Source organism: Botrytis sinoallii, assembly GCF_014898435.1.
Source record: "Botrytis sinoallii strain Bc 23 chromosome Unknown BSIN_025, whole genome shotgun sequence".
Classification (NCBI taxonomy): domain Eukaryota; kingdom Fungi; phylum Ascomycota; class Leotiomycetes; order Helotiales; family Sclerotiniaceae; genus Botrytis; species Botrytis sinoallii.
In genome coordinates, this window is record NW_024066052.1 from 314880 (window position 1) to 325999 (window position 11120).

The 11120-nt window shown below is 41.7% G+C and overlaps 2 protein-coding genes across 2 annotated transcripts; one reads left to right on the forward strand and one right to left on the reverse strand.

Moving 5' to 3' along the window:
• Window positions 1-1211: 1211 nt before the first annotated feature.
• EAF02_010420 (uncharacterized protein) lies at window positions 1212-3728 on the reverse strand (the record flags this gene model as incomplete). The annotated part of the gene is made up of 3 exons (XM_038906468.1): window positions 1212-2359; window positions 2862-3595; window positions 3718-3728. The coding sequence occupies 3 exons, from the start codon at window positions 3726-3728 to the stop codon at window positions 1212-1214; spliced, it is 1893 nt and encodes a 630-aa protein (XP_038753732.1).
• Window positions 3729-7310: 3582 nt separating this feature from the next.
• Window positions 7311-8417, forward strand: EAF02_010421 (uncharacterized protein; the record flags this gene model as incomplete). The annotated part of the gene is made up of 1 exon (XM_038906469.1): window positions 7311-8417. The coding sequence occupies one exon, from the start codon at window positions 7311-7313 to the stop codon at window positions 8415-8417; it is 1107 nt and encodes a 368-aa protein (XP_038753733.1).
• Window positions 8418-11120: the final 2703 nt, after the last annotated feature.

An 11120-nucleotide genomic window follows, 5' to 3' on the forward strand; every position in this document is an offset into this window, starting at 1 on the left:
AGTGAGAGCGAAGTAACTCGTGAGGGGGGGATCTTGAGAGAGAGGTAGTAAAAAGACGGGTAGAAAAGAAGTAAGCGAGGAGAGGTAATGAAACAAGGGGAACGGACGGAGGTGTAGTAGAGATATAGGAGAGGAGAAGAAGCGAAGGCATAAAATCTAGTTGTTCAACTAGCTCTGAAAGATCCATCTATTCATTCATCCATCAGAAGCTTTCGAAATAAAAACTCCACTCCCCCCTCTCCCTTCCTCTTCCTCTCCCTCTCCCTCTCCCTCCCCCAAACCCCAGAGTACACACACACACACACACACAACACCAATCAACCAACCAATCAACCAACCAATCAACCACCACTTCAAAACCCATCACTTCCAACCCCATCACTTCCAACCCCATCCCTCAAAACCTCTACCTCCCCACAAAACAACTCACAAAACAACCAACCCATTACTTAAAAACAAACCACAAAACAAACCACAGACCCAATCCCTTACCATTAACTACACTACACTACACTACACTACGCCCACTCCCAAGACCTCAAGAATCTCCCTCGTGCTCGCTCTACTGAGTGAGTAGTAATAATTCAAGAAAAAAAATAGATATACATATATATAAAAAATGGCCTGGGAATGAATGATTTCCTTTTCATTTAAAAACTCAAGAAACTCAAGAAACTCAAGAAACTCACAAATAGGTCAGTCAAGCACAGCTCAATTCTTTGACTTCCAAGGTACACGCAAGAAGCTAGACAACCAATTCATTGTTTGAAGAGCTTTGCGACAATTAAAAGTTGGATGTGTTGATTGCCACAAAGAACTTCAGTGCAAAAATTCGAAAGAAAATAGATATACAAAAGGAAAAGGGTCTAGGAATTGACAATCCATTGTCTGAGATACGCGACAATCACAAGTATATTTTACGAATATAGACAATGACCCAATCATTATGCATCTTCAAGGTGATGTCTTGCACTGATCAATCACACCAAATTCATTGTCGAACAAGTCAAATATTATTTAATGATGTTATATTTTATGCTCCTATTTAAAGCTTTAATACATTGAGAACACCGGCTTTTCCGATGTAGAAAACAACCGCAAATCTAACCACAATAGAAAAAAACCAGTAAACACCCAATAACCATCGTGTGTGAAGGTATTATCATATGCAGAGTAAAGGAAATTCGTCAGGATAAAAAAAAGAAAAACATTTAGTCGACCTCCTCGATCTCAGCATCTTGAGCTGGTTCACCACCGGCTCCACCAGCTCCACCGGCAGTAGCCTTCTTGATGGCAGCCTCAAGATCAGCCTCTTGTTGTGCGTACTCCTCCTTGGTAGCTTGTTGGTTCTCATCAACCCAGGCAACGATCTTGTCAACGCTGGCTTGCAACTCAGCCTTGGCAGCTGGGTCTGGGATAGATTTGGAGAGCTCGTGATCAGCCTCAGACAAGGAGCTTCTGATTTGGTAAGCCTTGCCCTCAAGAGCGTTCTTGGCAGCAACACGTTCAGCTTCGGCCTCATCCTCAGCCTTGTACTTCTCAGCCTCGGCCAACATGCGCTCGATATCCTCCTTGGACAAGCGACCCTTGTCGTTGGTGATAACAATCTTGTTGGACTTTCCGGTTCCCTTCTCGAGGGCAGAGACGTTCATGATTCCGTTGGCATCAAGATCGAAGGTGACCTCAATTTGAGGAACACCACGTGGTGCAGGTGGGATACCAGTGAGCTCGAATTTACCCAAAAGGTTGTTGTCCTTGGTGCGTTGACGCTCACCCTCGAAGACTTGAATGAGGACACCAGGTTGGTTGTCAGAGAAGGTAGAGAAGACCTCAGACTTCTTGGTTGGGATGGTGGTGTTTCTTGGAATGAGCTTGGTCATTTGTCCACCAGCAGTCTCAATACCGAGAGACAATGGCGCGACATCGAGAAGGAGGATCTCGTTGGTGGACTTGGAAGAAGTGTCACCAGAGAGAATGGCGGCTTGAACAGCAGCACCGTATGCAACAGCCTCATCAGGGTTGATGGACTTGTTTGGCTCCTTACCGTTGAAGTAATCGGTAATGAGCTTTTGGATACGTGGGATACGGGTAGAACCACCGACAAGGACAATCTCGTGGACTCTGGATTTGTCGATCTTAGCGTCAGCGAGGACACGGTCGACTGGGGTGGTGGTGGAACGGAAGAGGTCCTGGCAGAGTTCCTCGAAACGAGCACGGGTGATGGAGGTGTAGAAATCGATACCCTCGAAGAGAGAGTCAATTTCGATGGAGGTTTGTGCGGATGAAGAGAGAGTACGCTTAGCACGCTCGCAAGCAGTGCGGAGACGACGGAGGGCACGAGCGTTGGAAGAAAGATCCTCTGTAAAATAGTATGTTAGCATATTGTAAATGAAGAATGTGGAAAAATGTGACTTGGTGATATCCAGTATTCCAATGTCTCAGAAAATCTCGACAATTGAAAACATTGCAATGTGAGTGATGCCTGAGCATACTACTCAATGTCTCAACAATTGTTGACAACTGAAAGTATTGCAAAGTCATTGCTGCCTAAGCGTACTGTTCAATGTTCCAACTATTGTTGACAATTGAAAATAGTTCTGAAGTGGAAGCGAAATCTTCCAGTAATACATCCTTCTCACAACACCCTCAAATGTCACAATAGATGACAGATGAATTTCACATTTCTAGACTATGCTAGACAAATGAAAGGAGCTGTAAGGTAAGGAAATATCGCTGTAGAAATTGCCATTCCCACAAAGTTTTCAATGTCTCAACTATTCTTGACAACTGAAAGTACTGGCGAGGGGGGAATTTGGGGGGAAGGGGAAGAAGATAACTGTAAAGAAAGGGGAAAAAATTACTCTTGTGCTTTCGTTTGAATTCGTTAACAAAGTGGTTAACAAGACGGTTGTCGAAGTCCTCACCACCCAAGTGAGTGTCACCAGCGGTGGACTTGACCTCGAAGATACCTTCCTCAATGGTCAAAAGAGAAACATCGAAGGTTCCTCCACCAAGATCGAAGATGAGAACGTTACGTTCACCCTCAATCTTCTTGTCCAAACCGTAAGCAATGGCAGCAGCGGTAGGTTCGTTGATGATACGGAGAACGTTGAGACCAGCAATGAGACCAGCGTCCTTGGTGGCTTGACGTTGAGAATCGGTGAAGTAAGCTGGAACAGTGACGACAGCGTTGTTGACAGTTCCTCCGAGGTAAGCCTCAGCAGTCTCTCTCATCTTGACCAAGATCATCGAAGAGATTTCTTCTGGTGTGAATTGCTTGTTCTCTCCCTTGAACTCAACCTCGATGACTGGCTTTCCGGCACGGTCAATGACCTTGAATGGGAAGTGCTTCATATCGGCTTGAACCTCAGAGTCTGCGAACTTGCGACCAATCAAACGCTTAGCATCGAAGACAGTGTTGATTGGGTTCATGGCGACTTGGTTCTTGGCGGCATCTCCGATCAGACGCTCGGTATCTGTGAAAGCAACGAAGGAAGGAGTGGTACGGTTTCCTTGGTCGTTGGCGATAATTTCGATTCTGTCATCACGGAAGATACCTACGCAAGAGTAGGTAGTTCCCAAATCGATACCAATACTAGGAGGCATATTAGCACATCTGTTTGTGGTGGTTGGTGTTGTTGACCCTTCCAGCTTCCTAGCTAGAACTAGGTGTGCGTGTAAGGCTGAAGGAGGGGTTGATGGGATGGAGTCACTTACGCTGGAGCCATCTTGTATTAATCTAGTTGTATGTGTTATGTGAATTTAATAGTCGAAGTATCGTAACTTCTTTGATCGCTTTTGAATGAAAATGGAGAAGAAGAGTCGTTGCAAAGTGGTATCTTTAAAAAGGTTTGTTTGAGAAGTATGCAGGATGAAAAAGTTGGGTTGACTGTGAGACTTTTAAAGCGAAAAGTTCGATTCCAGCAGCTTCGATTCCAGAATCTTCTTTGCCTTAAAGCGGTGGATATGGACGAAAAGAGAAGGCGGTGGGAAGCTCTAGAACTCACCACCAGCTTCTACTTTGTCATGGAGATGGAAAGAATCTTTTAGATGGATGGATGGATGGATTCGAATTGATTACCATTTGTAATTTTTAACTTTTAATTTTTAATTTTTAATTTTTAATTTTTAATTTTAATTACCGGTGGACATAGTTATCGACGGAAGAGGATGATATCATTTACATTGGATATATCATTCACATGGTGTTGTTGATGTATCTCAGAGCATTTGAATTAGTCGGTATTGAATGAATGGATAGATACTAGGTATTATGAAGATATCTTGTTAACACATCCATTCCATATCTTTCATGCTTCTCTCTCTCTTTTTGCCCAATTGCCCCTCAATAGATTGATTAGGTAAGGTAGGAGATTACTACCTAGGTATGTCCACATCACAGCCTCATAGCCTCATAGGTAGAAGCACTAACACTAACCAACCTTTTTTTTTCTGACCTTACTCTTTTTCTACCGTCTTCTACCGCCTTCCCACCCAATGACGTCGCCCAGTCTAACTTTTTTACTTTGCCCAGATTTATTGATTAAAGGACTACCTAGGTAGCTATCTCCACTCAAACTTGACAGAGAGAAAGTTCACGAAACGGATGAAATCTTGATACTTGGAGTTTCTACTTCATAGTACTGGTAACTTCATAACTACACTTGATAGGTACATCATTTCGTATTTCACTATGGCTCCACTTTATGCAGAAGCAAGATTGTTGATACCTTTTTTTGATCTCATCGTAAAATTCAATTCACAGTGACAGTGACTGTCGCAATTCAGAAAGGTGTAGCCCCACCAAATACTTATCACGTCACAATCAATTGATAGGATAGGGACCTTTTTATATCGGCAAGTCAATAATGATAATGAAAAGTGGTGTCATTATTTGGTTGTGAAGGGCAACCAAAGTGAAGGGAGCGAGTTTGAACTTTGGACTCTGGACTCTGGAGAACTTCTTGAAGAGGCTATGGATTGAGGTGTACGCTGCATACAGTATGTACAGTATGTCAGAAGTTGAACTAGGTATCTAGACGACGTATCATTTCCATTCAATGCATCAACTCTTTTTAGATGTGCTATTTCCATTCAATATACTTCCTCTTTTCAATACACTATCCCCATGCAATGTCCCAGCTTAGTTCAATAAATCACCACCTGTCAATACACCTCTCCCCTAATTCCTTCCTGATACCAAAAAGGCTTTGAATCTGTATATGTTCTGTGGTAGCTTAATAACGATAGATATATGAGGGAAGATGTACAATCTATGCTAGTATACCGATGTCTCAGAGAAAGCTTTGTGTATTGACCATCACAAACATGCTACACTGTAGTCTGGATAACGAATAAGGGGGAAGTATCACTATGTTCTGAATATTGCACAATATCATTAGTCCGAAAATACCAAAATATATTTACTATATTCGTAGGTGTCCTTCCTTACCTTGAAACCGCACCATATCAAGGTACATTGCAGAATTAGAAACAAACAAAAAAAATTCCGACCCCTACCTGACTTACCTGCATTACCCAATGTATCAAGACCATTCTCTGATCTGATCACCCACACCAACTCAAAAACGTATCACAAAATTGCCGCCAGCACTTTGCCACCCCCAATCCATTGCTTCGGCGGCAAAAATCCCCTGGCAGTGGAGAACGCTTTGGAATTGATGTTGCAATAGCCGCCGGATCTTTACCCCTCTACCCCTCTCGTTCCCTACATCATCTAAACTGCTGCAATTCAAGGAACCTGAGATTCCTATCAAGTCCTTCCAAGCTTTGTTAGGTACCCAAAGAAACCAAGGGAAAACTCGAAACTTCCTTGCCACGATACTTCACAAGAAAGGGCATCAGCCTGGACCTTTTCGAAACACACATCACTTCTTGGGATACAATCTTCTGGTCTGCGAAACTTTGTCCTGCAAAGACATAACAGTCACCAGGTTTGACTCAGAGAAAAAATTGAGCCTCATCAATTTGACTCATCGAAATCTGACACTGGTCTGACATTTTGTGCCACATCTATGAGCCATCTGCCACTCTAGCCACATGTCCACGGGCGGATATTCAAACAGTCTTACCGAAAGACATTGATGAGCCTCTATAATAACTCAGGTCAGTCTCTCTGTATTTTGACAGAAAATTTGACGAGTCACCCAGTAACAAACCAATTTTCCCATTAACGCCTTGCTGTCATCTTGAAATCAAAGATTGAGCTTGGTGTAATATTTTGCTTGTAGCCTTCGGGGCCTAATATCGTACTATAACCTTCCTAAAGGAATGTATCATCCTACACTCATCCACAAGACAAGATCATAAGGATACATGACCTTTCTGTCAAGAGAAATGCCTTAGATTAAAGAGTCGCAGTGCATTATATTGTGGCAATAAAACTTATAGCCTTTATCATACTGCAACACTCCTGCATTATTTTGCACGAATTTTTGATGCCAAGCCACCCGGTAGTTATCATTGGGTTGATTTACCTCATGGTTCAATATCGTGGGGAAAAACGTGCGGATAGGTAGATCCCCGGCGGCTTGGGAAATATAAGGAGGTGAGTGATGGGTGCTTGGGACCGGTTCGTCGGCACAAACATTCTTTTGTCGTATTGAAAGGCGTACACAGCCTTGTACCGACGTTGCATTATTGAGAAATGGTGACAAGAGTTGAAATCTTGTGGTTGAGACTGTGGTTGGACGAAGTCAAACTGCGCCCTTTCTCACAGACGCTGGAATGCTAATCGAACCAATGATATCACTCGAAGCTCAAGCATACTGTCGACTTCATTTCAAACAATCTTATTTCTCCTCAGATGTATATCAAACAACTTCATCAAAAATATTAATTACATTGATGTTCGGATATCGGGTAACTAGATGAGATTAAATGTTTTAGTAATATTGCTATGTGTTAGAACTGATTAATAGCTTTACTTCGCCTGGGCAGATTCAAAGTCTAATTCCTGATATTACCTACCTAGATACACAGCGCTAATGATATACGAGTAATTTTACTGTGAAATATAATAAGTACTTACTGGCCGGTTGGCCATTTTGAATTCATTTTCATAAATTCATAACATTCACAACATTCACGAGTCAAGTCAATCTGGGCACCAATTAAAAACATTCATACCACATAGCACAGTACAGACAGAGAAGTTGCAAGTCATCATCACGTTACACCCAAACACGCGTTTCTAAAGATCTTCAGCCTTACCATCTTCCCATCTACGAAATCTTACACCCCACCTTCCTATTCTGGTACACAACTTTGATACGTTCAACAACTTCATCATGTCTTTTAATTCTCAAAACCATGGCAGTGACCTCAAACGTAAGAGCGGTTTGTTGGGTAGTATCCGCGATAAGCTAGGTCGTTCAAAGAGCACCGCACCATCTAAAAGTCCATTATCCTTCCCAAGAGGAATTCCAGATAATGCTCCTCCACCAGCCTATACTTCTTCATCTCCAATATCACCCACTTCGTACAACCAGACATCTCCGTCGTACAATCATGCTCCTGCGCCTTACAGTAACGCTTCCACAGCATACACAAATGCTTCTACATCTCAGAATAATTCTCCTACATTCTATAGCAGCAACACTTTCGCATCACGCCACTCTTCTACAGTTCCAAATACTGCGGGAACTATCCCACAACATGACCTTGATGGGTCACCTTATGCTCTCCTATCTACATTCGATACAGTCCTTCTCATCGATGATTCTACTAGTATGGGATGGTACACTCACCCTACAGCTTGGGAACAAGTTTTCACCGCCCTTCAAACTATAGCACCAATCATTACTACCTACGATGCTGATGGCATTGACGTTTACTTCATGAACCACAAAAGTAAACACAAGGGTAACGAAAATGAAGGCGTCGCTGGCACCGGATACTACAACATCCAAAACGCAGCATCAGTAGAAGAAGTATGGTCTATCGTAGACAAACCCCAAGGCATAACCCCCACCGGCAAACGCATCCGAGACATCCTCTCCCCCTACATGAAGCGAACCAAGAAAGAGCTCAAAGCAGGACGAGAAGTGAAACCATTAAACCTCATCGTCATTACCGACGGCGCGGCTTCCGACGACCCGGAATCGGAAATCGTCAAAGTAGCCCGCGAGCTCGATGATCTCGATGCGCCGCTCACGCAAGTGGGCATTCAATTTTTCCAGGTTGGAAAAGTGGCAGAGGCCAAAAAAGCCCTGGAGGATCTGGATGATGCGTTGGAGCATCGATATAAGATTAGAGATATGGTCGATACTGTTACGTGGAATGGAAGGGATACCGAAGCGGGATTGACAGGGGATGGAATCGTCAAGGCGGTGTTGGGTGCGATTATCAAGAGACTTGATCATAAACCTGCGAGTGGAGAAATTCCTAGGAATTAATGGTTTTGCTTCTCTTTCCCTTTTCTTCTTCTTGTTTCTTCATCCTTGGCTCGTCAACTTGGCTGCCCCACAGCATTCAACTCATCTCTTCGCTTCTCTATACATTTTATCTATTTTCCTCACATAGCTAGCTTCACTTTCTTGCGCGCATGGCATGGATTCAGCACACATATGTGTATGTGTGTTCTTTATGATATTGGCGGGACTTAAAGGCGTTAGGGTAAAAGAAAACTGGTGGAACCACTCGAGAATATCGTGCTGGTTTGCATCGTCACCTGGGTTTGATAAATTTTTCACCTGGTTTCTTATTAGAGAGGTCGGTTTAGGCACTTTTTAATCCTTAATGAGTATTCTTTAAATTTGGCATTGTGTGTATGTGTATATATATATATATATATATAATTATTGAATTTGATTTGATTTGATTTGATTTAATTTGACTTGGGTTTTCTATAGTCTAGTTAGTTATTAGTGATTGAGTAATGCTTTCATACTTTCATACTTTGATATCTAGTTTACTATCACTATTGCTATTGCTATTGGTATTGATGATAGTTTACTTATAGTATGAGTTGATTATATGGAGTATATGCAATGCATAGGTATGCATTATATATACTCTAGGTAGGTGCCTAGAGCAGCTCTGGGCATTGCTTTCTTATGAACGTGATAGGATAGGAGAGAATAGGAGTTTCTGGTAATATGAGTGCTTCTTCTTCTTCTGCTGCATTTTCATGTTTATAATCTATAATCTATGATATAAATCCGAGATATACTGGGGAGGTAGATAGGTAGGGAGGTACATAGATATCTATACAACTTAACTTGATTAAAATTAGCTGCAGCTGCAGTTGTGTCTTTCTTGTATTTGTTATTTCTAGGTGCTTCTAGGATAGGGGTATTGTTATTATTGTTATCACTGTGAAGGTGAATATGAATGTGAATGTGAAAAACTTGGAAATGTTAGGTATTATTGTTGAGATTGATAAATACCACCCACCCATCCATCCACCCATCCACTCACCTAGATATCTAAGCCGCTTTAACCCGCCATTTTCAAATTCTTGGTATAGATACCTAGATAGGTAGGCTCAGAAGTGGTGTGGAGATTGTATGATGATTGGATGGTTGGATGGTCGGATGTTTGTAGATAAGTGGGTGAATAGTAGGTAGATATTTTGTATTTGTATTCACTTGCTTGCTTGTGATGTGTGATGTGGGATATGTGAATGTGGCATAGATATGCGATATGTAAGTGGATAATTCTGAATCTAAGATTCTACCTAAGATAGCGGTGGATGTTTTGTACTTTTGGTTTGTAGTAAATAGTAGGGGGATAGAAAGAGAGGGAAGTATAGAAGGGGGGGGAGAAATATATGCGTGCCGGGATTCGATCCTGGGGGCGGAGATAGATGAGGAAAGGTGGAGGGAAAGAGAAGGAAAAAAGTGTGGAGAGCTTGTAATACCTACCTAGTGATTGTGGTTATGGTTATGGTTGTAGATTCACTGTTTACAACATTTAGTGTGGAGTTAGGAGTCAGCAGTGAAAGAATCATAGAGATAAATGAATATAATAAGTAGGACAAGTTTTAAGAGAGATGCATCGGTGTGGATGTTAGACTTGCTTGATGATTCTTCATAACATCAGAGTAACATCCATATCGCAGTTAATTTCACATACACATCACCAATTCATTCAAAATACATGCACATCACATCACATCACATCCACAAAATTAATAAAATAAAACAAAAAGTTGATTTATCCTCTCACTAAGTTCCTGCAAATCTGCTTACTACCCAAGCCATACCATGCCCAATTCTGCACCCTCCTCTAAACCCAAGCCCATTCAGAATTGTCCAAACGAGCTCAAAACTTGTCGACGCAGAAGAAACGCGATGCAAAAAACACACACCAGAATTCGCAGTACCCACAGCAGAGAAAGAAAAACTCATGAAACTTTTTGGGTTTTTTCGTGCAACTAGACTAAGATATGTAGCCTGAATGATTCACGCTATCATTCATTTGTCCATCTTCCCGGCTTGCTTGAATCATTAGAGAAGAGAAAAGAAAAGAAAGAAAAATAAGGAAAGAAGAAAAGAATTTTCGTGGAATACGAGAGGATCGAAGATATCTTACTCCTTTCAGTAAAATACAAGAGTAGATTACGGGATAGGAATGAAAGAAAACTATCTGGTTCGAGTATTTATGTCTTCCATCACCGCATCTAGAAATCTTTCCGCATGTGTAAAGTATGAGGAGAGAAAATCAGATTGGAAGATATAAAATTCGAAAAAGAAGGTTTGGTGTTTCATCCCAAGGAGAGAAATATGTGTGATCGAAAAGTAGAGATGAATATCGTCGTTCGTATCTAGATGTGTCTTATTTCCATATTATTGTCGTTGATTAGAATAGAGTTTTAAAGATTGAAGTGTCGAGAGTAAAGACAAATCATCAAATCCTATATCTTATGGAAATCGAAACCCTCATCGAGAAAGAAGGAGGAAAACATCGGATCCAGAGGAAAATTGAATCATCGAGCCGCCAAGTTTGGATTCCCAATCGAGAATGCGCGCGCGAGTAAAGGTTAAAGTGAAGGCGTTGATAGGAAACTGTTGTACAAATCGAAGGTTGCTGAAAATTGTATGTCGGGTTGGAGAAAAGACACAGGTGCTTCGATGAAAAGTGGGTAGATATGTTGA